General features: G+C 39.7%; 2 protein-coding genes across 3 annotated transcripts; one reads left to right on the forward strand and one right to left on the reverse strand.

The window, feature by feature from the left end:
- Positions 1–908: 908 nt before the first annotated feature.
- On the reverse strand, positions 909–19,923 carry CLEC12B (C-type lectin domain family 12 member B). 2 transcript variants are annotated; one of them, XM_042991748.1, is made up of 6 exons: positions 19,903–19,923; positions 7,397–7,495; positions 5,366–5,584; positions 4,703–4,857; positions 4,411–4,526; positions 909–1,363 (listed from the first exon to the last, which is right to left on the reverse strand). In XM_042991748.1, the coding sequence occupies exons 2-6, from the start codon at positions 7,431–7,433 to the stop codon at positions 1,213–1,215; spliced, it is 678 nt and encodes a 225-aa protein (XP_042847682.1). In that variant the 5' UTR covers positions 7,434–7,495; positions 19,903–19,923; the 3' UTR covers positions 909–1,212. The 2 variants fall into 2 exon arrangements, with proteins under 2 accessions (XP_042847682.1, XP_007093369.1); XM_007093307.3 differs by lacking the exon at positions 19,903–19,923 and adding an exon at positions 9,106–9,283.
- On the forward strand, positions 19,652–27,725 carry CLEC1B (C-type lectin domain family 1 member B). The gene is made up of 6 exons (XM_007093309.3): positions 19,652–19,907; positions 20,511–20,609; positions 21,869–21,988; positions 22,145–22,296; positions 25,215–25,321; positions 27,368–27,725. The coding sequence occupies exons 1-6, from the start codon at positions 19,844–19,846 to the stop codon at positions 27,510–27,512; spliced, it is 687 nt and encodes a 228-aa protein (XP_007093371.1). The 5' UTR covers positions 19,652–19,843; the 3' UTR covers positions 27,513–27,725.
- The last annotated feature ends 152 nt before the right edge of the window (positions 27,726–27,877 follow it).

The raw sequence follows: 27,877 nt of genomic DNA on the forward strand, positions 1-27,877 counted from the left end.
GTGTTTCAGTCCTGTATGATAATTAGTAAAGCCTGCTCACTTGAACTATGATGAAATAATTATGTTTCCAAATTTGTGCTTACGTATATTTTGCTCATAATTTTCACTACATTTTCACATTAGACTTTGATTCCTTTGTTCTAGAGTTTCTGTTAGTGCCTATGTAACATTTCAATCAGCTCTCAATTTTAAATCTTTAGAGAGTAAAAGGCTACTGGATGTCCATAACATGACGTTCTTTCAAAGGATTGTCAAAGTAGTCTGAAATACACCTAGCTCAGAACTCGGATCATGTCAGTTTTTCCAGTGAATTCTAGATCTCTGGTTTGGCCAGATCAGTATTGTGGGTTAGTTTACCATTCTATCGAGCCTCTACGCAGCTGCGCAATTATATGAGGAGCGAGTAAAAACCATCTCCTTCACCGAATAAGCAATTTTGTCCCAGAAAAACGTTCAAGCTAGATTTACGATGTTCGGCGACTACCGTGCAGGGACGCTGACCAGCTATGCCGCAGGAAAGTTCTTAAAAATAGAACACAATGGTTCTACTATCTTCACACAATTTCTAATACCCAGATTACCCAAGCAATAACCTCAACATTACTGATCTAAAAAACTGATAGTATAAATACTAAATGATGTGCTACTCCACCTATATGACAAAGCTCGTACAAAGGGTACGAGCAAACAATTTGCCAAGATACTAAAATATTTTCAAATCAGTTGGTATAATGCTGTTGCCCTAGCCGCCAGCACCCCTATCCCAGATCTCTGTCTGAGATCTCTGTCCCAGATCAGAATCCCCAGATCTCTGTCACAACGGGGCCTCCTGAATGTTGTTCCAGGGCTGCGGCTTATGCCAATTCTGGCTGCTAAATATTCAAACATCACCCCTGTGCACTTGTGCATGTGTGATGACAGAACAGGAAAAGAGCCTTTTATTTGAGGGAGGACATTCAGTGAAATGATGCTGAGATAGAATAACAGGGCCATACAGTGGCTATTCCCCCGAGGTCCCCAGCAGTCACCAGAACATCATATCAGAAGCCATCAGACGATGAAGCAGAGGATGTTCTGTGAAGTTTATTTGCCTGATAGTTTACGTACACCGTCATCTTTTCATGTTTTTGGCTGTGGTCGGCTAGCCTTCTCTTTCTTCACATGAACGTAATCACAAGTCCCTTACATCTTGGTGAATTCGGAAGATGCGTATTAATCCAGATCTTCGATCTTCACTAATGTAGCTGTCTTCTCACAAATCCAAGAAATTTCAGCGCTGCAGCGGGAAAGATAAATCTTTCCTTTCTGAAAATAGGCACATCCTCTGGATCCGTTGATCTGGGTGTATTCTCTAGGGCTGAATCTGGAAAGTTATCCATTTAAAATTAATGACAAATTTCATATTTGAAATTTGATCATAATTCAGTGTTCTCAGTTACCGAAAGCCATCTATGTGAACTTTGAGAGACTTCTGGTTCCACAACATCTCAAAGTTCTTTTTTTTTTATTTACTTTTTTTAATGTTTATTTATTTTTTTAGAGAGAGAAAGACAGAGTGTGAGTGGGGGAGGAGCAGAGAGAGAGGGAGACACAGAATCCGAAACAGGCTCCAGACTCTGAGCTGTCAGCACAGAGCCCGATGAGGGGCTCGAACTCACAAACGGTGAGATCATGACCTGAGCCGAAGTTGGAGGCTCAACCAACTTAGCCACCCAGGAACCCCCACAACATATCAAAGTTCTTCAAGCTGGCATATCTGAGTTTTTCATTTCAAGTTAATCATAATCCCAGGAAGAATTATTTAAGCAGGATACTTAAGTTCTGGGTTGAGAATTTGTAACCTCTCCATTAACGTGGTAGAAACTACCCAGCACATATGATATTAGAAGTACTAGGATTTCTTTACTTTGGAACTTTTTGAAGGAAAACAGACAAGTGAAATCACGTTCTCGGTGGACAGTTATTACATTTTATTATGCACAAATATAATTTTGTGTATATATAATTTTGTGTTATGTATATATGTATACACACACGTGTGGAGGAGGAAGAAAGAACACGATAAGGGTTAAGGGAGAACATGGGTGACTACATAGATGTGGTTCTGATACCGGTCCCTAGTACCTCCGTAAGGAATTGGTGGTAACCCTTCAATAACGTCATTACAAATCATGCTCATCCGGTCTCAACCTCCTGTGTGCCTTTTTACTCGAATGATCTGCATAAACTGCAGTGTTCTTTTCTGGCTTCAGGGCCGGGCTTACTAAATCTTCCTCTTGGCTTATGCGCTTGCTGAGATTAGCCTCACTCAGGAGGAAACGGCTGTGTGATTCAGAAGCTCCGTCCCAGCACCTTGCGTGATAACAGCCACAGTCTCAGGGCATCAGTGACGTCAGACTCCCCACCTTGCTGCGGGGACCATCTCCTCCATATTTTAACCGGGAGTGAGCGGAGGGGCCTGGGATAATGAAAAGTCCTTTGGGAGAAGGGACTCATCTTCGTAAAGCCCAAAATGGAAACAGTGGCACTTCCCAGGGTACGGTGGCACGTTCTATAAACCCTCAGTCTAGCAGCAACACTCCGGATTAGTGTGTAATCATCTCATGCCCAATATGGCTCCATTTGCAAAGAAGTGACTCTCATCTTTGTGTTTTTATTACTTTGCACATGCTCTTCGCCGTGATTATTTGAGTGAAACCAGACTAGTTGATTTAATATGACTGGTAGTGGTCATTAGGGAGCGCAAAATTGTCATGGTGTGTCCCACCATGACAAAATGGTGGGAAATGGACAAAGATGACATATATCTGGGGACAAAAGTGGAGACCTGTCATTGTTTGTTATTCAGGGAATGTGGGGAGCCACCGCTGAAGCACAGTACCCTTGGTGGGAAATGAGTGATTATAACTCAGTTTAAGGAAACCTGGACGGGGCGCCTGGGTGGCTCAGTCGGCTGAGCATCAGTTGACTTTGGCTCAGGTCATGATCTCACGGTTCGTGGGTTCGAGCCCCGCATCGGTCTCTGTGCTGACAGCTTAGAGCCTGGAGCCTGTTTCGGATTCTGTGTCTGCCTCTCCCTCTGTCCCTCCCATGCCCATTCTCTGTCTCTCAAAAATAAATAAACATTAAATTTTTTTTAAAAAAAGGAAATTTGGACAACATGCATTAAGGAGTAAAACAGGAGTGAGGTGAATGGGTGAATAACTTGATGGGAAGGGAGGTGGAGAAAAAACCCACCACACCCAGAAATGTGCCAAATGACCTTACATTTCATGTAATGTACAAATACCACGTATTATATTAAAAGTACAGGGGCGCCTGGGTGGCTCAGTGGGTTAAGCAGCTGACTTCGGCTCAGGTCATAATCTCGTGGTCCGTGAGTTCAAGCCCCGTGTCGGGCTCTGTGCTAACTGCTCAGAGCCTGGAGCCTGTTTCAGATTCTGTGTCTCCCTCTCTCTGACCCTCCCCCATTCATGTTCTGTCTCTCTCTCTCTGTCTCAAAAATAAATAAACGTTAAAAATTTTTTTTTTAAAAAGTACAAATACAACTGTATCGTCTTGATATAGTTGTGATGAGCTGTGTTCCTCAAAATATTTGATTTGTAATCACTAAGAGAATTTTGTAAGACTGTGTTCCTTGACATATTTTTGACATCTATTTTTTCACAACTTTAAATAGTTGCAAAAACTGTAATTTTCAAAGTATCATGTATTCTATAGGTACACTAAATATTTCCTCAAAACCTTGAAGGTGCGGATTCAGCTCATTTTATGTCATGAAAAACATTTGCCATATAATCTAATTGGTAAATTCCATCAAAAAAACTAATTATTAAACTGATTCGCCAATTTAGACATACTTGCTGTTAGAAAGTGGTTGACAATTGGAATTTAAATAAATGTGTTAATGTATGTCCATGATAAACACCACCCTCTGGACTGTAAGTGTTGGGCAGTCAGGGTAGCAGAGAGCCCAAGGTCATGATCACAAAAGCACTCGGTCCTGATTTTGCCACTTGGGAGCTCAGTGACCTCAGGCAAGTTATTTAATCTCTCTATGGCAATTGTTTCATCCCTAAAATAGGACTATAACAGTGCTTTTATCATAGGGCTAATATTTATAAACTGCTTCAAAGTGTATTATTTGTTTTTTAAATTAAAAAGAAGAAATTTCAACTAATAGAAAAGCTTCCGTGTTTTGCCATGAGTTTGTCACATACATGAAATTAGGTAGTCTTTCTCTCAATAGTTTTTCCTGAAGTTCTCTTTTCTTCGTACATTGTACTCTTTTATTTTTGTATCTAGATTTATAATTCTTACAGTTAACATTGATTTTCTTAGTGTTCCATTTCTTAGTATTCTTAGCTTGCTTTCCCCCTGCCCTCCATCACCCCAACAGTTGAGACTTACAAGGATGGAGACGGAATGGAGCCATCCTCCCATAGCCAGCTCTTTCCTGATGGATCCCATGATAAGCCCAACCAGAAGAAAGAAAACTTGGGTAATGGCTGTGACTTCAGAAAATCCTGAGAGAGACAAAGGGGAAAATATCATGGGAGAGCCACATTCTGGTTTGCAGACGTTAAGATATTAATTCTCATTCAAAATGCCCGAATTCCCACTGTGTGAGTCAGAAATTCCATGTATTTACTTTCCATCATATGAATAATTTCTATAACCAGGGAAAGAAATTCAGCCAGACCTTTTCCTCCAAGCTATCTATCTTCACCAAGGTGGAATTCTGGTCCAGGCAGTTATTTCTACTGTTAATCCAGGTATTTTCCTCATTTGTTGCAAAATAATAGCAGCTGTTTTGGTACCAGTGCCACATTTTAGGGCAAGGATTGCATTTGTGGTCTGAAAAAGAAATTACACCCATTAGCACAAATTAAATAATCCTGGCATGACTGGGAAAGGATTGGGGAACTAAGTAATTGAACTTGACGATAGGGTCTGAGACCCAGCATTCTGAAAACATACCGCTTTAGGAGCCTGTGAAAATGAAATCACCCCCAATTATGGGCTGGGGCAACAGTGATTGAAATTCTCCTTCCAGGGCTCAGTCTTCTGGCCTCAGAGTTACCAGCTATACTTTAACTTCTTATAACATCAGGATCACCTAAAAATGGTTCACACATTAAGAGGCTGAAGAATCCAGGTTGGGATCACTGCAAGATGCTCCCCAAATTCACCTCTGTGTTTTCAGAAATGTTAAATAAATTCCTATCTTCCTTTGTCCCCTGTAAATTTAGGGTGACATCATTAGGAATCTTTGGATAACATAACTTTCTCATACTGCAAGGTGGCTCATGTGATCAGTGCCCACTGGGGCAACGGATTTGACCTGACGGTAGGTCCTGATTACCTGAAGTGCGAATGATCAGCTCTTGGCAGAGCTTGATGGCCATCTGTTCCTGCCGCTTCAATAGACTGGAGATCTGGGATTTAAGATGCTCCTCCTTGGTGGGGAAATTCCTGTAGTCGTTCAGCTGCTGGGAGAAGTTATCTTGCTGTTGGTGGATGGTTTTTTGCAGTTGACTTAATCTCTCTGAATCTGAGTTAATTTCATGAGATGTCTGCAAAACTCCAAGACATAATAGGATACATGTTCACATATCCTCTTATTCTCAGCCAGGGGTAATTCTTTTAACACAGCCATATTTCTTACATCATGTCGTATGTATTAGTGGCTCCCAATAATTGAAGCATCATGGACGAAGCACACACGATTGCCTTGCTATTCCAAATTGTTTGGAGCTCATCCTTTGTAATTGTATTGAGATTTTGCATCTGATTATACTTGTATTAAATGAATGAATTAATGATTATATATCTTTGATATTTCATCTAAGGCAATGCCAGTCATTTTGCCATTCGTCTAGTGTGTTGTTTTTTTTTTCCTATTTGGAGTTGGTTCATGTAATTGGTGTTTTCATGGGAACAGAATCCTTTAAGGCAATAGCTATGGTGTGAAGACCACTTTTATCAGAATCATCCATATATTTGTTTTTTTTTTTTTAAATGCAGATTTTAGAAGCACCTGGGTAGCTCAGTTAGCTGAGTGTCCAACTCTGGATTTCAGCTCAGATCATGATCTCACGGTTCGCGAGATCGGGCCCTGTGCAGGGCTCTGCAGTGACAGTGTGGAGCCTGGGAGGCTGCTTGGGGTTCTCTCTCTCCATCTCTGCCCCTCCCCTACTCTCTCTCTTAAAATAAATAAATATTTTTAATGCATATTTTAATGCCACACTAGACTATTTCTGGCGCTGGATCCATAAAAATCGGCCTCTTTAATTAGCACCTCAGGTGATTCATCGTCACAATAAATTTAAGAGTCACTGCCCTTCAGGAAAAAAAAAAAGACTTCACCCGTCTATAGTGAACCAATGAATATGCATCAGTGCATCTTCATTTTTAAAATATACATCATTGTAGAAGATCAACTGCTAATCCCTAATGATTGGCTACTGAATAGTTGTTACTGCTGCTAGAACATCATGTTTCTTTCTAAAAGAAAGAAGGCTAAAAAGAAAAAAGGCTAAAGCCACATCATTAGCTCCTAGTTAAATGTTCAAATCATTATGTCTAAATTCTAATTACCCATGAAATCTTCCACATGTAAAAATGAAAGAAAGTAGCATGGAAGGTGCTAGCATCCTCCAGAAAATAAACTTTCTTGCCTGCAAGTCCCCTGAAAGGGAATACTGCTCTGTCTATCATATACTTAACGACACCCTACAAAGTGTGTATTCTCAGGATGTTCTTCCACTTAATGTTAGTCCACAACTCCCTATCCTGTCCGACCCTGACGGTTCAAGGATGGGTCAGAACCAAGGGAATACTCTTTTTTGGGGGGCTATTGTGATTGGGACTGGAACTTCCATTGTTACGCAGAGGTGGTTCAACTTTCTATATACAGGGTAAGGTCCCCCAGGTAACTTCTCCTCTTTGTTTTTATCTCTTTTTCATTTCTAGCAGGCAGGCTGTTTCTACACTAGAAAGGTCTTGAGTGAGCAGATTAAGCCAGTCTTGTACTAAGTCTTTGGGGTGAATGAAACGGCATGCTTTTCCTTGAGTCCACCTCCGTTGGCTCTCTATTGGTCACCACTGGGATAATAGGTAGATGTGCATCTATGCGGAAAAGAAGCTCCCCATTCCAACGAATAAAGAGAAAAACAAAAGCTGTGTTCATAATCCAGTCTAGTTTATTAAGAGGAATGGATAAAATCCATTTCCAAAATCCTCATAATCATAAAGTCTGTCCCTTGGTTGTTGAGCTTAGAGACTTGGAAGAATGAAAGAGATGTGATCATATAATATTGTCAAACCTGAGTCTGCATAGTTTACAAATGTGTTTCCTAATCGCCTTTCTTGGGTTTGATGAAAATATACTTACGCATAATCCCCAACGTCACCAGCCCAATCAGCAGCATCAGACAAAGAGTTAACAGACTCAGGGCAGCCAGGCGCCAGATGGGGGAAGGAGCTGGACACCCTGAAGAAAGCCAACAGAGAAATTGTAGTTGCACATGAGTTTTTATTTCTCGCACTTAGGAAGCTTCCCCAGCTTCCTAAAATCTCCCTCTTCTTTCTCTCTTTACTTTCTCAAAAATACCTAAAATGATGTGCGGTAAGATCTCTACCATCAGTGCTCCCCCACTTCTCTTCCCACCATTCTCTTTCCCTTTAAGAGTGTCTCCTAATTTTTAGGTTTGTGTTTTATATCATCGAACACCCTTCTTTAAGGTTACCAAATGGATGTATGAGATGTGGTGAAAAATGCTTCTCTGGATGATCCGGACAATAGGGGAGACCTCAAGTTTTTGAGGTTACAAAACCTCCCCGAGGCTAGGATTATTGTGGATTTTATTTTTATCAATTGTCCATTCTATTTAGCATCTGGTAGGTAATGAATGAATTCTGAATGAAAGGCAAAACTAATGTGTAGTCTAACCTATGATATTTCTTTATTCAGAATCTAACGGCATCTAGCCCAACATTTTCAGACAGATTAATGCAAATTTCCAGGTGCACTGTCACATACAGCACAACCACAACTCCTTTTATCTCCAGGATTACAGATATAACTTAAACAAACAAATAAACAAAAATGTATAACCAGTTTTATTAGACCCCATGACAAACCTATTCCCTTCCTCTTTGCATATTGCCCTAATACCACGCACACGCACGCGTGCACACACACACACACACACACACACACTCACACACACACTTAAAAATAAATCCAAAGAGGAGAAAGTAGTTCCTATATATCAGATGATTTGGGCAACAACCTGAACTGTCAACAGATTATTGAAAATTAAGAATATAGTCTGATATACTAACCTGGATTCCTGACCACAGAGATTTATATTTCTTCCAACAAGGGATAAGGGAATGAGCTGAAGACTAGAACTGAATTTGGACTCCACATACTAGTTGTAGGAACTTGGCTAAACCATTTAGTTTTTTTCAGCCTCAGCTTTGCTAATATTATTCCATTTACTTCACAATTATATTTTGATAAAAATATGATATAATGCATATAAAATACTATACAGATACAGTTATTGATTCAACTGTACGAATTATACTGGGAATTTCCACTTTCTAAAAACAGTTTTTTTAAACTTCTAAAACAGAAATGATCTCCTGTCTATTTCTGACTCACTCATCTTCCCATTCTTCTTTTCAGTTATTTGTACCTTTGAAAAGAGAAATTTCCTCCACTTTCTCTATTTTAGAAGCCTCCCATCTGACTTCTAAAAGAATATTTGCCTGGCATCTCTCACAAGGTGTCAATATCACGACTTCACTTTTAAAAAGAAATCCATTAATCCCCAAATTCGATTTCTCTCGTATCCAATATGTTTCACTATGGCACAGAGCTTCAAGAAACATAGTGATACCACACGTTTAAAGAGATCTTGGAAGCTACGTGTTTTCTCCCCCAAATTGGGAACATTCATTCCACTAATGCATCCCACAACTTTGTCTCCGTTTCAGAGATTCTGCAGCACACCTCTCCTTAGCATCGACCTCAAAGCATTTAACACCTGTGCATCCCCCAAGGTCAACATCTTGCTGTCTCTGAACTCCTACCTCTTTTCCTTAGGTTATTTCTATCCCGGTTATTTCTTGCTCCAACAGAATCCTGAAATGTGAGTGTCGCGTAAGTCACTTCGTCAGACATTGTAGAAGAAAACACTACTGTAAATTACTCAATTAATGTTGCAATGTCTTCAGGCTCAGGAGCAGGGTGTTCTTCTCAAGGCTGGGAGCTTTTATAAACACATTCTACTGACCCAAGACACACCCCACCGCCCCTCTGTAAGGACAGAATGACAATCAGTTTTTTGTTTTCGTTTTTGTTTGGTGTGTGTGTGTGTGTGTGTGTGTAGAAAGAGAAGTCAAGTACCTTTCTCTTTAGAAACCAGAATAAAAAAGATCTCAATCCGTCTGTTCTTTCTGCACTGCTTCTTGTGAAGCAATAGGGGTACTTGGAAGCAGAGCCCGGATGGCGGTTTCCTGGGGGAATTCCCATGATCCTCAGGTAGAGGATCTGAATGTTTCAGTAAAGGGTCCGACTGTCGTGTTTACATGTGTCAAAGACCAGCTAAGCCTGTATGAAGACATTGGATCTGGTTTATACTCACTCATATCAGATAGAATGTGCAAGACAGAAAAAGCTGTGTAGGTAAAGACCAACCACATTTAGCTGCTGTTTTAAGAAATACGTGTGTGTGTGTGTGTGTGTGTGTGTGTGTGTGTGTGACAGAGAAAGACTGTGGAGAGGGGAGAGTGGCAGTACTAGCAATGGAACATAAAGAAGAAATTGATAGCTGTTAAAACTGCGTACCCATGGCAGGTCCCTCTGGCGTGGCTAAATTCCAAACAGAATAATCCCTCTGGAGATAACAACTAATACTCAGGACAAGATTTAAAAAGCAACTACCAGGAGTTCCGGGATAGTGAAAGAAAGCAGGCAGATTCTGGGGACAAAAGGGCTGGCTCATGGTGTGGTGCTTTTGGTTTTGTTTTTAATTTGTTTATTTAGTCGGTTTTTAACCTGCGGGCAGCCAACAGTCGTTGTTGTGGGGCAGCTAAAACTCCTAGAGAATATATGCCATCTTTCAGGTCTGAAAATTTCGAAGACTGGAGTTTGGGGCAACCGGAAGAACAAACAGTGCTGGGTAGTCACGGGGACCACTGCATATGGGGAATCTCTAGAGAATCTTTATGCCTTGAAGCCTCTTTGAGCTACAAGTTATATACATCTCATCTTAAAAATAACTTGATAAAATAACCAAGCTCTATGTTCTCTTTCTTAGGACTCAAAATGCCCTGAAAAGGTGTTTCCAGTAAAACTGAAGTCAACCCACTGCACAAAGATTTCACTGTGATACTTTGTTTCAACAACATCCTATGAGCAAGAAAGTGGACGATTTTTTTAAATTAATTTATTTATTTTGAGATTGAGAGTGGGGGAGGGGCAGAGAGAGAGAGAGAATCCCAAGCAGACTCCGTGCTGTCAGCCCAGAGACCAACATGGGTTTCCATCTCACCAACTGTGAGATCATGACCTGAGCCGAAGTCAAGAATCAAACGCTTAACCAACCGAGCCACCCAGGGGCCCCAAAGCAGACAATTGATATAGCAAGTGTTCTGGCTATTATCTGGAAGAACATGAGAAAAAAAACAGCACCTCTCACCTACGGTTGTTCATTTAGTTCATCGGCATCAGACTCCAGGCACAGCATTTACTTCTAATCCCATCATCGCTTATAAAAATTCACTAATTTATATTTGAAAAAATAATTGTTGTGGAGAACCTGTGGAAGGCAGAATAACAGCCCTCCCCCAAAGATGTGCACCTTCCCCTCCCCAGAACCTCTGAATAGAGTAGTTTGCATGGCAACAGGGATCGCAGATGTGACCAAGGTGACAGAGTTTGAGATGAGGAAGTTATCCTGTGTTACCTGCCGGGCCCAATTTAAGCTCACGAGCCCTTCAAAGTGGAGAACCTTTCTTAGATTCAGCCAGAGAGAGACAACATTGCTGGCTGAAGGTGGAGGAGGAGGGCCAGGAACCAAGGAAGAGGCAAAGGAAAGGAAATGGGTGCTCCCACAGAGCACTCAGAAAGGAACACAGCCCCGCTGACAGCCTTGATTTACCCCCCGTGAGATCCATGTCAGATTAATAACCCACCGAACTGAGAGACCATAAAGTTGTGTTGTTTAAGCTGTTCTATTTGTAGAATTTGCTAAAGCAGCAAGAGGGAACTCACACAGGACCCAAAAAAATTTTTTGGGGGGTCTATATATGAGCAAGGGAGCTAAGAAATCTTTTCTAAAGTTTCCTTTGGGGTAAGAAGGAAAAGATTACATAACAGTACTGGTGGGGGGTGTTTTGGTGTAGGTTTTTGTTTTCAAATGGCTGAAGGACTTGATCCAGAACCTTCAAGGTCCACCTCTGTGTGAAGATTATCTTCAAAGTTCTCCAGAATAAACTGCCCGTATTTCATGGGTGTGAATGAATATCGAATAGGTTGCAGAAAGACAATGTGAAGATAATGATTCTTCAAAAACTTTTATGTCTGATCTCTAAACACACGAATGCACATGTATTTCTTGTTCCTGTTCTTTGGTTTGTTTGTTTGTTTGTTTTTTTCAAAATGATGCAGTGCTCAATCAAAAAAAATAATTATTTCGAGGTTCTGAGTCATAATCAGTTAAACTCTCCTGTCAAAAATGTGGAAGTAAATAACAAATTCACGTTTCTGTTTACTATTCTATGTAACAGGCAAAGGCAGAGGCCATTGATACGAAGAAAAGTTAAATCAAACAGGTGATTACAAAAATGAAAACTCAGGATGTTTTTCTCTCTCTCCTCTGGTCTTTCTCTTTCACCACATTTTGCAAAGGCTGAGTATTCATTTTCATTGCCCTGATTCCTTCATACCCTCAAGTTCCCTAAGAAAGCATTTAACCTCTTACGGTATTATATGAAATTATACTTGGGTTTTAAAACCGTGATGAGGAATCCCACTTGGTGGCTAATAATTTCTATAAGAAAAATGATCCGTGTGCCTGGGTGGCTCCGTTGGTTAAGCATCTGATTCGGTTTTGGCTCTGTCATGATCTCACAGTTCTTGAGATCCAGCCCCCTGTCAGGCTCCCTGGTGACAGCATAAACCCTGGTTAGGATTCTCTCTTTCCCTCTCTCTCTCTCTCTGCGCCTCCCCCTCCCCCCCGCCTCCATTCTCTCACTCTTTCTCAAAATAAATAAATAAACTTAAAAAAAAAGAAAAAGGATTGGTTACACGTCTTACACATTTTCTGCTATTATGATGCTAAAAGGCTTTATTATCTATTATTACTTTATAATTATATTAGTTTAGAAACCACTGTTTATACTTATCTCCCTCAAAACTTCCAGCATCTCTCTAGCTCATTTTGACAGATTACGCTATTATATATCACACCTTACTATAGTCATACGCCAAATTTCTCCTCATTTCCTTACCATTTTTTCAATAGTCTTGAATCTCTTAAATTTCGACTCTTGTCATGATTATCACTGATTCCAATATCTATGTAGATGATAATTCCAATATACTGGACTCTCAGTTCCCGGATTAACCTCGGTAATCGACTACACCACCTGGCATCCCTCCACTGTGATCATACTTGAAAACTATGCTCTCCAATATTGTATTTACTAGTCTCACGTGACTATTTAAATTTAAATGAATGAAAACAGAAACTCAGGGGGCAGCTCGGTGGCTCAGTCGAGCATCTGACTTCGGCTCAGCTCATGACCTCATGGTTTGTGGGTTCGAGCCCGACGTCAGGCTTTGCACTGACAGTGCGGAGCCTGCTGTGGATTACCTTACTCCCTCTCTCTCTCTCTGCCCTTAACCTGCTTTCCCTCTCACTCTCTGAAAAATAAACATGAAGAAAAAATTTTTTAATGAGAACTCATTTCCTCAGTCGTACTCCTTACACATCAGCAAATATACAACACTTCCATTATGACAGAAAATCCTACTGGGCAGCACTAGGCTACTCTTGACAATTTCATTGCCAATATAAGCACCTCTTCTAATTCTTCAGTTGTAGAAATTCTCCTCTCTAACCTCCACCTCTTATCTTTCCAGCCCTCTCTCTGTGGCAATTATATAGCCTTCAGTGCTTTGATGCCCACGAGGATATCAAGTTTGGTGACCATACCACCTCTTTTTTGCCATGAATCGCTCATGTCTCCTTTCCCATTTTCTGGCTTGACCCATTTATGAGGGTCAATTATAATAATCATTTCCTTACGTACAACTACAAATTCATTGCTTACTCCTTCATTGATCACACACATCTGGAAGATGCAGCCTGGTCAAATTCAACTCTACCTCCTCTCCCCCTTGCATACAAAGCTGACTGTGACCATATCAACTGGGTTTATTTTATATTTTTAAATTATAACTTCTCAGCGTGGTTGCTAACCAATCTATTCTGTGAATTTCCTAGAAGATTATTCCCAGTTCCTCATTTCTCAGTTCTCAAATTTCTTCTCTCTTTCTTCAAACTCAATTGATGACCTACTTCTTTTTATCCTGAGAAAATATAAACATCAAAAGTACATTTCCTCTGTTCCACTGACCAAATATACTGAAGAAAGAAAGAAAGAAAGAAAGAAGACAGAAGAAAGAGAGAAAGAGAGAGAGGAAGGAAGGAAGGAAGGAAGGAAGGAAGGTCATATCTGTGTGTCAAACAATATCATTTTCAACCACTATCCATTTGTACAACGATTTGTACAAATTGTACAAACTCTTATCCATGGTCAATCTCCATCTATACATACTTGAATCCATTCCATCTTAGTATTCAAAGATTTTTAACTTGTTTCATCTCTACTGGTTCACTCACCTTAATTTACACGTAGGATATACTATCCCCCATTTTAAAAATAAGCAAAAAAGGTTTCATTCACCCTTCCACACACAAATATACACACAATTACCCCTTTTCTCGAATTCTTTTAACAACGAAGGAGTTCCAAAAGCTCTGTATGCCTTCTATCTCTTCCTACTTTTCCCGAATCCACTTTAATCAGGCTTTTCCCCCTCACTTTATCTGTAAAAGCATTCCTAAATCACCATCAACCTCCACATTAACCCATCCAGTGACTCTTCCCCCGGTTTCATTTTACTCGGCCTATCAGCAGTGTTTATATAATTGGTTGTTCCCTTTAACTTAAAATTCTTCTCCAAAATACTCTGTTCTCCAGGACAACATTATCTTGTTTTTCTTTCTACTTCACTACCTAATACTCCCTCAGATTTGCTGGTTCCTCCTTATCTGACTTCAAAATACTGCTGTGGCCCAAAGTTCAGTTCCTGGCCCTTTGTCCTGTTTGTGCTCATCCGGGGATATTGACAGCCTTACATAGGTGATCTCCAAACCTATGTCTTCAGGCCAGGGTTTGATCACCAGGTCCGTACATATGACTGACGACTTGGAATATTTATTTAGATATGTTATAGGAGTTTCAAACTTAACACCTCAAAAAAATAAACAGCGCTTTTCCAGCTGTGTCACTGTATGCTTCTCCATTTCAGTAAATGAAAACTTCACTTAGCCCAAAACTCAGAATCAACTTTGACTTCTCGTGTTGCTGTCACATGAATTAAATCCCCCAGAATATACTGTTCATTGTGGGAAATAAGGGGAGGCACGTATTAAATATGGAAGTATAGTTGATTTGGGATACATTAAAAGAAATAGAGTTTACACAATCAGATACTCTAACTTTACTCTTCAATGATCATTCCATTCCCACATATTATGTGCCCATTTCAGAGAACACTTTTAAAGAGGGGTCTTAATTGGATAGTATCTAGAGAATGGGCAAAATGGAAATTCATTCAACACTATTTACAAAAAGGGAAGGAGAAAAGTCAAGATTAAATCCGCAGGCATCAAAGACCTAAAGATAAAAGCAGAGAGAAAAAAAAAATGGCCACAAGGAGGAGCTGGAGGATAAATACATGGTAGAATTTATTTTGAAATGTATATTCAACCAATCCGGATAATCAAATACCCTGATTCCAATAAAGGGCTATGCTGACAGATTGATTGCCTTAACTCTCAGAGCAACATTTACTTGTCCAGTGAAATGAACACAAGGGCCTGTCCCAAGCTCCGCTCCTAAAGATCTATTACACTATTTTTTACATTGCACTTACGATCTGAAATTATCTTGCTTTTTTCTTTTTTTTGCCTCTTTGCTATTTGTGTTCATCGCCCTCCACTAGATTGTAAGATCCATAAGAGCACGACTGTTGTATGTTTTGCTCACCACGTTATCCCGGAAAATAGAATGCTATATACACACAGAGATCAATAAATATATATTTAAATAATTGATTAGTTACCCCTGCTGGATACGTTTAGTAGTGATTTTAATAGGATACCTTATATCCCAATATATTGTGACACGAACCCTCAGTTCAAATATGCTTGATCACTTTGCTTTCTTGGATCACGCCATACTCACTCATACTTCCATAGCTTTTAGATGTTTGCCCTGCCTGACAAAAGTATTCCTTTCCTTTCTCTTTGCCTTTGCTTCAAATCTTAACTCAAGAGGCTTACGGATTCCATTTGATTCTTATTTACCTTTTCAGATACATTGTGGGCATGTGCGTGATAAACTTCTCAGTGTGACAGTTGATATTTGACACATTTCCCTTTATTTTCTCTACTGTCTAACAAAAGGCTTTGCCACGGCTGTTGTCTGATAGCTATGCATTATGTAGTTCATTAATTTTTAATAAAGCACTGCACTTTTCAGTCCACATATTTAAGCTTGCTAAAACGAAAGAAAATACTAATAATGTTTTTTTTTTCATGACAGGAAATCCTAGCCTTTTCCAAAGATAAACAGTATTTGGTGTATTTGTAGAAAGCTAGTAAGTCAGAGGTGAACCAACAATCTTAATGCGGAAGACTTAAAGGAACAGGATATCACCAATAAATGTACTAGGGGTTAGTGAAAAGGTGACGTGCCTTAAGAAGTCTGTAAAAAAGATACCACCAGCTGCAAAATTTTCCCTTCCTTTATTTGTTTTCAGTTTAAAGACATCATTATTGCATTCATAATAGTCAACGTGATTTTCCTTTGGTCTTCCTCTCATACATATCCACTAGCCCTCATTATATATTAAACAATTTTATCCACAATGTGATGAATTCAACTGATTTCCTATCGAATCTATACCTTGTCATTGTGATTCTAGTGTCTTTTACTCATTCTTCAGCTATAAACTGAAATGGAGTCTGGACAATACTTAAATGTGGAAGACTTTATAACTTGGGAAAGAACTTGGGAACCAGGAAAAGATACTTGGGAACCAGGAAATGATACTGCTTTTTACAAGAAGTGTGAACATAGAAATGTCCCCACGTTCCTTAACTTTCTCTTTCTACACATGCAATATCAGGATGAAAATACCTTTTCATTCACTTACCAAATATCTATTGGATGGTAACTCTATGCCAGTCACTATTTTAGAGCCAAGGAATACATTCTTTGGGGATACATGACAAAAATGCCTCCCTGTGTGTGTGAGTGCGTGTGAGTGCGTGTGGGGGGTGGGGGGGTGGGGGGGTGGTCAGAGAATCATAAGTGTAATGGAAAAAAAGTGAAACAAGAAAGAGGGAAAGGAATGTGGGCTGGTGTATATTGGAGTTAGGAAAGTTGTTCTACACACTAATGAACAAAGGTTAGATAGCTAAAACCTAAGACTGCTCCACAAAGACTAGGACAATGACTTTCCCCGTGGATATTCACTCCCAATTTCAGTGTCCAAGACACTTTACAAATTTGCTTTAAAATAAAAAAAGGTGACTTATGGAAAAGTGCCTCTTAATCTCCAAAATAGTAAACAAATAAAAAAAAATTATTTGTAATTCAAACTTATCACAATATTCGCAGTAGAGGACTTTTTTAGTTTTACTCTACTAAGACAAGAAAACAGGAACAATAAAATATAAAAACAGAAATAACGTGTCAATGACAGGTCTTGTAGGGTGATTAGCAAAGGGGCACGTGGCTGCATCAGTCGGTAGAGCATGCAACTTTTAATCTCAGGGTCCTGAGTTTGAGCCTCACGTTGGGGATAAAGTTTACTCAAAAATGAGAGCACGCACGCGCAATCTTGCAAAGTCTTTGGATTTTGGAAAAGGAAAAAGAAAAGTGTGTTATCTCTATCTCTTTTTCCTGCAGTTCTCTGTTTAATTTGCTGAGTAACTCAGCTTGTATTTATAGGCTATGTAGAGGAAGAAAATAGAATTAAGACTAATGTTATCAAGGGCTCCTTTGACCCTGAGAAACTGTACTTACCCAGCATGTTTACACCCTCCAAGCCACGTTAGAGTGATACAAATAAAGGCAAATATATTTTTATGCAACATAGATCTGGACCTAAGACCCTCAGCTTTTGGCTAGTGTTATCAACGATAAAAAAAAAAAAAAAAGAAAGAAAAAGAAAAAAAGAAAAGAAAAGAAAAGAAAAAAGTTGTTTTACAATCATTAAAAGGAAAACAAAAACCAAAGAAAGTCCAGAGGCTGAGCTATAGGAAAGGAATATCACCTGAGGCTTACATTTCAGCTTTCCTATTTCTGGTGTTAAATGTACAGTTTTAAGCATTCGTGAATCAGGAAGTAAGCCCAACATATTCTTGGCAATTTCCAAGAAGAATAAACGCGATATTTTTATATCTCAAGCAATTACCCAAGACCTAGAGAATGTAGAAACCACAAAAAAACAAGCTGATTGTAATGTTTCATACTTCCTGAAAATTTCTGCTAATTGAACAAGAAAACGTTTACAATAATTACAAAGGCTTTCAAATGCTTACGAACCTTACATTTACATATTTGATTTAATTTAACTGTAAATTTTCAGAAGTTACTTATTGGGCTACTAAGACCAGAGCAAAGATTTGCAAAAAATGTGTCATTTGAACTCACTCTCCTCCATTCTTTTCTCTCTGTCACTATGTCACAATTATTTTTCAGTGTCTCTGCATATTTTGGGGGGAGGGAGAAAGCTGATGTAAGGCAGTGACAGAAAGAACACAGAACAGAGGAGTGAAGGTGGAGGGAAAGCCTCAGGAATGGTGTGTGAATAAAGGCAGCCGAAGAAGAGAAGGAGGGTCTGAGTAATTCCTGGGCAATGCCTCCCATGTTGTTTTGGTTATTCTTTACCTCACTTTTAAAATTAGGTGAGGTGTGTAAGGAAAGAAATTTTAAAATGAAAGATTATTTTAAGTGAATTTGACAAAGAATTCAGAGGGAAGGAGGTAACAGAAAGGGAAAAAGAAATAGGTACAAGATGTCCCCAAGGGAAAATTAGTAAACAAAATACTTGCCATGAGATCTTATGTAATTACTGTATTGAAAAGTAAAGTCTGACACTCAGCTAACTAGAGAAAAAATAAAAATAAGATTATTTATAAGATTAATGCCTAGAAGTTACTTAGAAGAAGGGAAGCTTTTCTGGCCATGAAGTTTTAACTGTACATATATTATTATTATACATATAAATAATTATTATTTATATTATATTTTTATATAATTATTTATATTATATTTAGATATAAGTATTATTTATATTATATTTATATGTAAGTATTATTTATATTATATGTATGTTTGTATAGTATATTTATATATATTTATATTATTATTATTTATATATATACTTATATATGTCTGCTATAAAACTATATAAAAGCTACCCTAATGACAAAATAGCGTCCTCACTAATATTCTTACATTAGCACAGCAACTAGCTTTCTCTGGTTGTTCTTACAACTCCTTTCAGTGTGAGCCACAATAACAACCTGAAAACCCATTTTATACAGTTAAATGCGTGGAAACACATATCACACTCCGATGTGCAGGGCACTAGGAACCTGTCCCTTCCACAAACAGCTCTTCATCGAAGCACCACCATACCTGTAATTACACAATTCTGCTTAATGATGATTTGCCCCTTGCTGGAAATTCATTTTAAAGTGAAAACCTTTGAAAGACAGTGCCTACATCCCCGACTCGGCTTTATTTCACTTTATTTGGTGGGTTTTCTCTGATGCCTAAACCCAAGCAGTATGAAGCCTGCTTCCTGCAGAGTCCTCAAAGTTTTGAAAAATATAATTTGTGGAAGATGCACGCATTTGGATGAATTGTAGGCTATAGTTAGAAATGCTGCCCTCTAACACAAGACCCTGAAACGTCTCATACAGCTCATATTAGATCAAATTATGTTAGACTTTCTCCTCACCATGGAGGAGTCTATGTATCTGCTCGTGTTTTGCCCAGGAAATTTTCATCACAAAGCGGTTCATTTCGACAACATGATTTGGGCTCCACTAAGGCGAAGATGAGGCATGAACTTTTGTTCTTTGAAAGGATACACGTAAGGAGATGTTCCTTCATTCAGGGCTGAAGATAAAGAAAACAGGAAGCAAATGCCATATCTCCTCCTTCACGGCAAGTTATTATTTTTATGTTTTTACGTTCAAGGTCCTTGTATCTCTGAACAGCTAGGAAAAGGCTTCCTGGGAGAAAAAATATCCAAAAAAAAAAAAAAAAAAAAACCCAAACCCAAACCCAAACAAAACAAAACAACCATGTCCCCCAACTCCTATGGCTCCTCCTTACCAGAGAGAGGAGGATCTCTCTCACTGAAATAACCAACACTGAAATCGTTAAGAGTGGACATTACAAGTTTGCAAAGTCATTGGACCCTAAGCTCACTCGTAGTCCAAGGGAAGCCATGCAGGATGAAGACGGATATGTCACTTTAAATATTAAAGGTCGAAAACCGGCTCTCACCTCAGGTAAGAGTGCCCGGAGCCAGCAACTTGGAAATTAATTGTTGAAATCGGTCAGTCGGAGTTTCCCTTCTCTGCTAGGGGTAGCACGTGTCGTTTCATTTTCCTGATGACCTTCCTTCTCTTCAGAATTTGACTAATACCTACATAGGCTCAGACAGACTTATTTAGAATATCAGCGATAGAAGACAAAAGCAGGGAATGTTACCCTAAGGTTTACACAGTTTCTTGCTGGGAGTAATCAAAATCAAGCGGATAAGGGGAAAGAATGTTTTCTAACCTCATTTTCGAAGATTTCAACCAATGGGTATGATTCTCCAGCTCTGGCTTATAAAAGTCATCATTTAGGGGGGTGGGTACAAAACACAACGAAGACCAAGAAACAAAACCCTTAATCGTCGTTTTTGACTCAGAGTCGAAATCCATTGGAAAAAGATGGGTGCGTGGCATGGGGAATGGGTTATGCTCGCTATTGATGATCACCAAAAGAACACTAGCAAGATTTGGCAATGAATCTGTTTATATCACTCAGATAACCTTGAGAGAGCAAGGGCAGAGGTGACCCTGCCACATAGCCCGCCCCCTAACATCTTTATTGTGTGCCCACAGTTGACTCTGCTTCCTCACCTTTGTGGCGTGTGATGGCTTTGATTTTGCTGACCTTGTGCGTGGGGTTAGTTATTGGGCTGGTGGCTTTGTGGATGATGTGTAAGTATTGACTCATTGGGAAAGAGTTGACCTGGAGAAAGCAACACCTCAGGGTCCGGGTGGATGCCCCTGAACCAAATTGTCACTGTCTTGTTACTATTTCAATCATCTTCTACATGGCTGCCAAGAAATTCTCAATTTCGACTTCCGACTTTTTCCTTCTGTTTACGATCACTTTGCTGATTTATTAATTACAATCCTTTTCAAGAATTTTAAACTGGTCTTGGAGATCCCGCTCGGTTTAGATCCCCACGATCTTTTCAAGTTTTTTTTCTCCCTGTCTCGCATATCCCACGCCCCGACCAACATGGGGCTTTCTCAGTTTCCCCGCCTGAGAGTTTGCTCCCTCTAGTCCCTCTTCCTAAAGGCCCTCCTTCCCATTGTGTTTAATGAATGTGTTTATTTTCAGTCAGAAACAATTTGTGTCCCACACACAAAAAATTATCATTTTTTTCTTTTTAGAAGTCTAAAAGCCCTTCTTTTTATAAATCTAAAAGCCCATGATGTAGCTGTTGCTGGTTTGTGTACCTGTTTATTTTTCATAAGATATTGTAGAATCTTTCATTTGTCGTCTTTTTTTTTTTTAGAAAATGTGTAGTGTTAAAAATATTTTGAAATGTTTTATTTATTTTTGTGAAAGAGAGACAATGCGTGGGGGAGGAACAGAGAGAGAGAGGGACAGAGGATCTGAAGCAGGCTCTCTACTGACAGCAGAGTCCCACGCAAGGGGCTCGAACTCACAGACCATGAGATCATGACCGGAGCCAAAGCCTGAAGCTCAACCGATGGAGCCCCTCAGGCGCCCCTCCTGTGACATCTTTTATTCACCCGAATATCACAATATTTTGAGCACAACCAGAAATCAATAATGTATTTTTTAAATCAAAAGAGATTTTGGTATGACGTGAAAAACAAAGTAACGTGCCATCCACCTTTGAAATCTGCTTAGCAACCTGCATTCAAGCAAATCTCAAAACATGCACCTCATTTGATCAGGGCATTTTCTTACTTTGCGATGGTCTCCTTCATATAACTCAACTTCTTTTGGATGACCACCAGGTGTCAGTTTTGCGCAGTTCTTAATTTGTTCTGGGTCCCCCTTCCCCCCTTTTCCCCAGACCCTTTGCAGTCCTCGTTTATTCATGTGTATCCAGTAACCACTCAGTTTGACAATTCTACTGAAGGTAGAGTTCATTGAAAGGTCTCTGCATCACCGTTATTATCCTGATGACAAATTATTACCCAATGTTGACATCCAGCTGCCACAGAGCGAAACTACCTACAAGTGGAGAACAAAAATTTCTCAGGCACTCTGCACCGGTTGGCACAGCAGTTCTGCCAGTATTTAATAAAACAATCCGAACAAAAGAGCGGCGCCAGTAAGTATGGTTTTGTAACCTCTTCCTCTCCGCCCCCCCTCCGGAGTATTTCTGTGATGTTATCCGTAGGGAATCTGGAGATCTGCAAGAAACATTGAATATAGGGAAAAAGGAAAAGTAGAAAGTAAAGATTCCTATGCTGGGTTTCTCCTTAAGGCCATAAATGCAGCCCATGTGACCGAAACTGGAGATACTACGGCGATAGTTGCTATGGATTTTTCAGGCACAACTTGACGTGGGAAGAGAGTAAGCAGTACTGTGTTAACATGAACGCCACTTTGCTGAAGATCACCAGCCAGAAAGTTCTGGTAAGGAGATTCTTCTGTCAAATATTTTGGAGTCATGCAGAGCAAAATTGTAAGTGAAACATTTGATTTTATGCACACAACGCACACACACACACACACACGTTTCTCGAGTCTTACAGTTTGTACTAATCTGCGAACCTTATCAAGCCCAGTAGAAATGACCACAGCTGAGACTAAAAAGTGTGAAAATGAACTAATGAGACTTCGAATTCTGGTCTTACTCCTGTGACAAGTCATTTAAGCTTTCTCAGCTTTCTTAACTCCATTTACTAATTCACAGAAGAATCTGAAAGTATAAAGAAACTCAGCAGCTCAATATCACTGTAAAATATAAATAACAATGTCATCTCAGTAGTACATGGCTCCCCAGGTCCTGCTAAGTTGTTGAACAGTTGAACTTGAACAAACCATGATACAAACTCCACCTTTCCACAGGCTCTTCGGTAGGATGGGGAACAATCTCATTTACGAAACACACAGGATTTCAGTTGAAATTTTTCTGCAAAACGCGTTGCCTCTTCCACATTTTCCTCTTTGACAGCTTCTAACAAAGGCTCTATTTTTTTTTAATGGTTATTTATTTTTGACAGAGAGAGACAGGGCATGAGCGGGGGAGGGGCAGAGAGAGGGAGACACAGAATCGAAAGCAGGCTCCAGGCTCTGAGCTGTCAGCACAGAGCCAGACGCGGGGCTCGAACTCACAGACTGCGAGATCATGACCTGAGCCGAAGTCGGACGCTCAACCGACTGAGCCACCCCAAAGGCTCTATTTTCAAGCGAACTATGTTCACATCCACTCATGCACTCTCTCTTTATTATTTAGTATAGCTTTTCTCTTCTTCATGAATCCTGGAAGCAAACCAGAAACCGTGCCTTAGAGTCTCCCTTCCACCAAATAATAGGTTATTTTTTTTAATTTTTAAGCAATACGTTTATTAAAACATTTTTTAATTTTTTAAAAATATTTTGAGAGAGAGAGAGAGAGAGAGATTGAAAGAGAGAGAGCTAGCAGGGGAGGGGCAGTGAGAGAGGGAGAGAGAGCGTCACCAGCAGGCTCCACTCTGTCAGTGCAGAGCCTGATGCGGGGCTCGAACACATGATCATGACCTGAGTTAAAACCAAGAGTCAGGCGCTTCACTGGCTGAGTCACCCAGGTGCCCCTGAAACGTTTTTTAAAAGGCATAAAGTATTTATGGTATCCATCCTACACCTTCTATTATGGTAAGTATCATATTCTGTATATTAAACATGACCGCAAGTATAAGTTCGAATACAAGATCAGGATTTGGGTTGTGTGCAGAGATCAAACCAAATGCAAATGCTCAAGCCAGTCATAGTCTACAAAACTGCCATAGTTGATCAGTAAAACTGACTTCTACTTTCCTGAGCTGGAGTCCACAGAACTGGACCAGACATGAGGAGAACATTCCACTGACACGCATGCTCCTTTGTGTGTGCTGCTTCATCTACTAACTCTTGTGGACTGAAACTCAGAGACGGCATTTGGATAAATACATTAATTTTCTTTCCAATCTGGCAAAAGAAGAGAGTGCCCGAAAACCTCGACTTCAACAGCCAGAGATTAATTGGAGACATGGAAACATGTCTTGAATCTTGCTACCCTAAGCTGATGCCAGATTGGAGATTTACGAATGAAAGAGGAAGCAATGTCATTTTTGAGAAACAAAGAACAGTTGAACGGCAGGTGGACTATACTTGGTAGAGTGAAGTATACAATGTGGGTGTATTTTAGCGAAAAAAACAGGGGGTTAACAGAAAGGTGAGTTATGCCTGAAGCTTTAAAAAATAAGCAGTTAAAGGTGACTTTCAGACACTATCTCTTATGGAATGCCAGTCTGTGTCTCACATCTGTCAAAAAGCTCAAGTCACTTTTTATTTATCAAGAATGCATTCTCACCTGTTTTTTCTGAGAGGTATGAGCGTATATGAACATTTGGCTCCTTTTAATTTTGTTACCCATAGATTGATTGATTGATTGATCCATCAATTCCACAAATATTCACTGAAACTAGTCCAGAATCTGAACCTACGCAGTTAACAAAACTTCCAGAAGTCCCTAACCTTGGGGAGCTTATATTCTAATTGGGGCAATAGGCAATGACCCATAACGTATAGTGGGTAGTGTTCATTCCTAGGCAGAGAAAGGTAAATTAGAGGGCGCCTGGATGGATCAGTTGGTTAAACATCTGATTTCGGCTCAGTTCATGGGTTCGAGCCCCGTGTTAGGCTCTGCACTGACAGCTCGAAGCCTGCTTCAGATTCTCTGTCTCCCTCTCTCTGCCCCTCCCCTGCTTGTGCGCTCTCGCAAAATAAATAAATAAACATTAAAAAAAAAAAAGAAGGCAAATCAGATAAAGCAGACGCTGTTTGTAATCCCTTTGAGAAAGACCTCATATAACTTCCTTTTACTCAATCAACTGAAACAAATTAATACTTCCATATGTAAATTTTGTAGGCTACTACAAAACTAAGCTAAGCAATGAAACCAAAGCAAGTAGAGGTTAAACCTAGGGAATAATAGTTTCGCCAGCAATATATTTCTTTTTTATGTTTCTTCTCCAGTTGTTTGCCGTTATCTTATTTAAGAGCCATATTTGGTACTCTATTTGAAGTGGTAATAATAGACTCTAGTCTTCTGTCAGTGAAAGATAAACACAGAGGAGGTTAGAATATCTGCTTTTTGTGAACATTTCTTCCCTGTATTCTACAAGCAATTTTTCTTTCTGGAACAAGCGAACTTGGCACAATTCTAAACACCAAATAAAATTAATATTAATATTGACGTGTAATCTAATTTATTGTTGTTGTTCAGGGTCTTATCAAGAAGCTTTGTCTTTACATCATTACAAGACCTGTGAAAGCATGCTGACCGTTCTATTTATTTGTGTTTGCAATAGGAATACATGAAGTCTAGGACTGGATTCATTCGTTGGGTTGGATTGTCCCGCAAGAACACTAATGAGGTCTGGAGGTGGGAAGATGGTTCAGTGCCCTCCAAAGATGTGTAAGTCACTGGACTTTTGGAATACAACTAGCAAATTTTATTCCTGAGAACCTTTGCTCTCTTGATGACAAGTTACTTAAAAGTTGGGAGGTGGCTTGGGGCGCCTGGGTGGCTCAATCGCTTGAGCGTCGGACTTGGGCTCAGGTCACGATCTCGCGGTCTGCGAGTTCGAGCCCCGCATCAGGCTCTGTGCTGACAGCTCGGAGCCTGGAGCCTGCTTCGGATTCCGTGACTCCGTCTCTCTCTTCCTCTGCCCCACTTGTGCCCTCTCTCTCTCTCTCTCTCTCAAAAATAAATAAACATTAAAAAAGTGAAAAAAAGAAAGTTGGGAGGTGGCTCTGTACCCTTCTGTGTGCTACATAAGCAGTAGCTGAGTCACTGACACCCGAGTCCTAATAAGTGACCACTGGTAATAAGACAGTTCTACCTTCCTTACTCTCCCATGCCTCTGCTCTTTATCTGTGTCACAACCAACCTCTACTTCCAATATTTTTCCCCATTCATTTCTACCCTCAAATTTACCGTTGTGATATTTGCATGTGTGTGTGTGCGTGTGAATGTATTTAACGTGATCTGATTCTCTTCACATATTTTTCTAACAAAATTATCATTCTTGTTGTTTTGTGGTTGGAAGTGATTACTTTGAGGATTCTTTGGACTTTTCAGCATCATTTTACCTACTCTTTCACGCCAGGGTTCTCCAAGAATCAGGCACATCGTTTACAAGGTGGTTCCAATGTTCATATCATAAGGCTCCATCCTTCTACAGACAAGCCAGGCAAAGGAGCCAATTGCATTAATAGTTAACATGGCTTTCCAGTTTCCAACCTCAAGATTTTTGCTCATTTTGTATGTCAAAACTCTGTCTTTCCAGTTAAAATGTAAACCATATAACTAAGACTTGTACAATCTGGTCGTTACTAAAATTTGCAATTAATTGATTCAACAGATCCTAAGTATTTACTATGGGGATGAGCAAAGGATACTGCAGGTACAAGCAAATTTCTTCATAGGTCTTGAGCTTTAGCTCCTGTCATTTTCTGCCTCATTCCCAATACTCTAGGCAAACGGGTGAACCCTCTGTGCTTTCAACAAGCTCAACTTGTTTTGTTGTCTCAGGGCTTTTGGATTTACTGTTTTCTTCTGGAATGTTCCACCTCCGGAACTCCATGGTGGGCTCCCCCTTGTGACTCACATGTCTGTTTAAACCTCACTTCCTCAATGAGGTCAACTTCAATTACTGAAACTAAATTAGCCCCACATCCACTCGAGTCTGTTATCACATTGTTTCATTTCTTTGTAACTCTTACCACTCACTGAAATTTTTTATTTGTTGGCTTCTTACCAATATCCTCTTATATTTAATGTAAGTTCCCTGATAGAAAGGACCGTGTCCTTGTTGACTCTATCATCGGCACATAAAACAGCTTTGGCACATGGTAGGTATCCTACAGATGTTTGGCAAACCAATTAGATGTATACATTCTTTGTTCTCTTGTCACGAGCAGTGTGGCAGGGAATAAAGACAAGGTAAGGCAATCACGGTAGAGTGTGCTCAGCCTTATATCTGCTACCTTGTAACATAAATCCTCATTTAAAAAAAAAAGTCTAATCAACTTACTTTTTCTTGAGCTCCTTCCCATTTTGTGCAGCTACTTGTCCTACGGGGTTCTTCTAACTCCTCTCTGTTGCTCTAAATCCTATCCTTCTTTCAAGACAGAGCTAAAGCATGCTCTTCTATGAAAAGATGAAAAGATAAAGCCTTCTCCATAGTTTTAGATCCCATCCATATCCGTCTCTTTCTCTGGACTCTAATGGTGCTTACTGCTCACTTACTACTTAATCGATGCTGTTTGAAATCGCTACGGAGCTCCTCAGCTGTGCATACTTTATACTCCCGAGCAGAGTGAAAATTTCTCAATGATCTGAATGTGTGTTTTCATTTTTTTTTCCACTTTGTGCCACAAAGTACTTGCACGCAGGGTTTGATCGTTGATTGTTGACATCGTTTTTCACGGGAACTCATTCTCCCTTTTCCATTCACAGGTTTGAGCTTTCTGGAAATGGAGGAGACAATATGAATTGTGCCTATTTTTATAATGGGAAAATTTACCCCACCTTCTGTAATGACAAACATTACTTAATGTGTGAGAGGAAGGCAGGCTTGACAAAGGTGGACACACTCCTGTAATGCAAAGAGATGGGAAGGATGTCACAGACAGGTGCTTGATTGTACAGTGACAGATCTGGATGAAGGACTTCCTGGACATAAAATTGTTTATTTTTTCCCTTCATCCCCCTTGGAGTCATCTTTATATTATCTTTTCTACCAACCCCGCTTCATTCCTCCTTTATCTATCCCTTCATACTAAGGGATAACTTAATCCCTTCTTTATACCTCCGGAAGCCAGTCTGTGAGTTGATCATTTGTTCTCAGTTGTTCTGTTTCCATGGGTTTTCTTTCTTCTTGTCTTCTCCTCATAATTATGTCAACCCAGTATGATTCACTGCATCTTCAGACGCAAACAAAAAAACACTTTAAATTGGAATGAGAAT

Source organism: Panthera tigris, chromosome B4, assembly GCF_018350195.1.
Source record: "Panthera tigris isolate Pti1 chromosome B4, P.tigris_Pti1_mat1.1, whole genome shotgun sequence".
Classification (NCBI taxonomy): domain Eukaryota; kingdom Metazoa; phylum Chordata; class Mammalia; order Carnivora; family Felidae; genus Panthera; species Panthera tigris.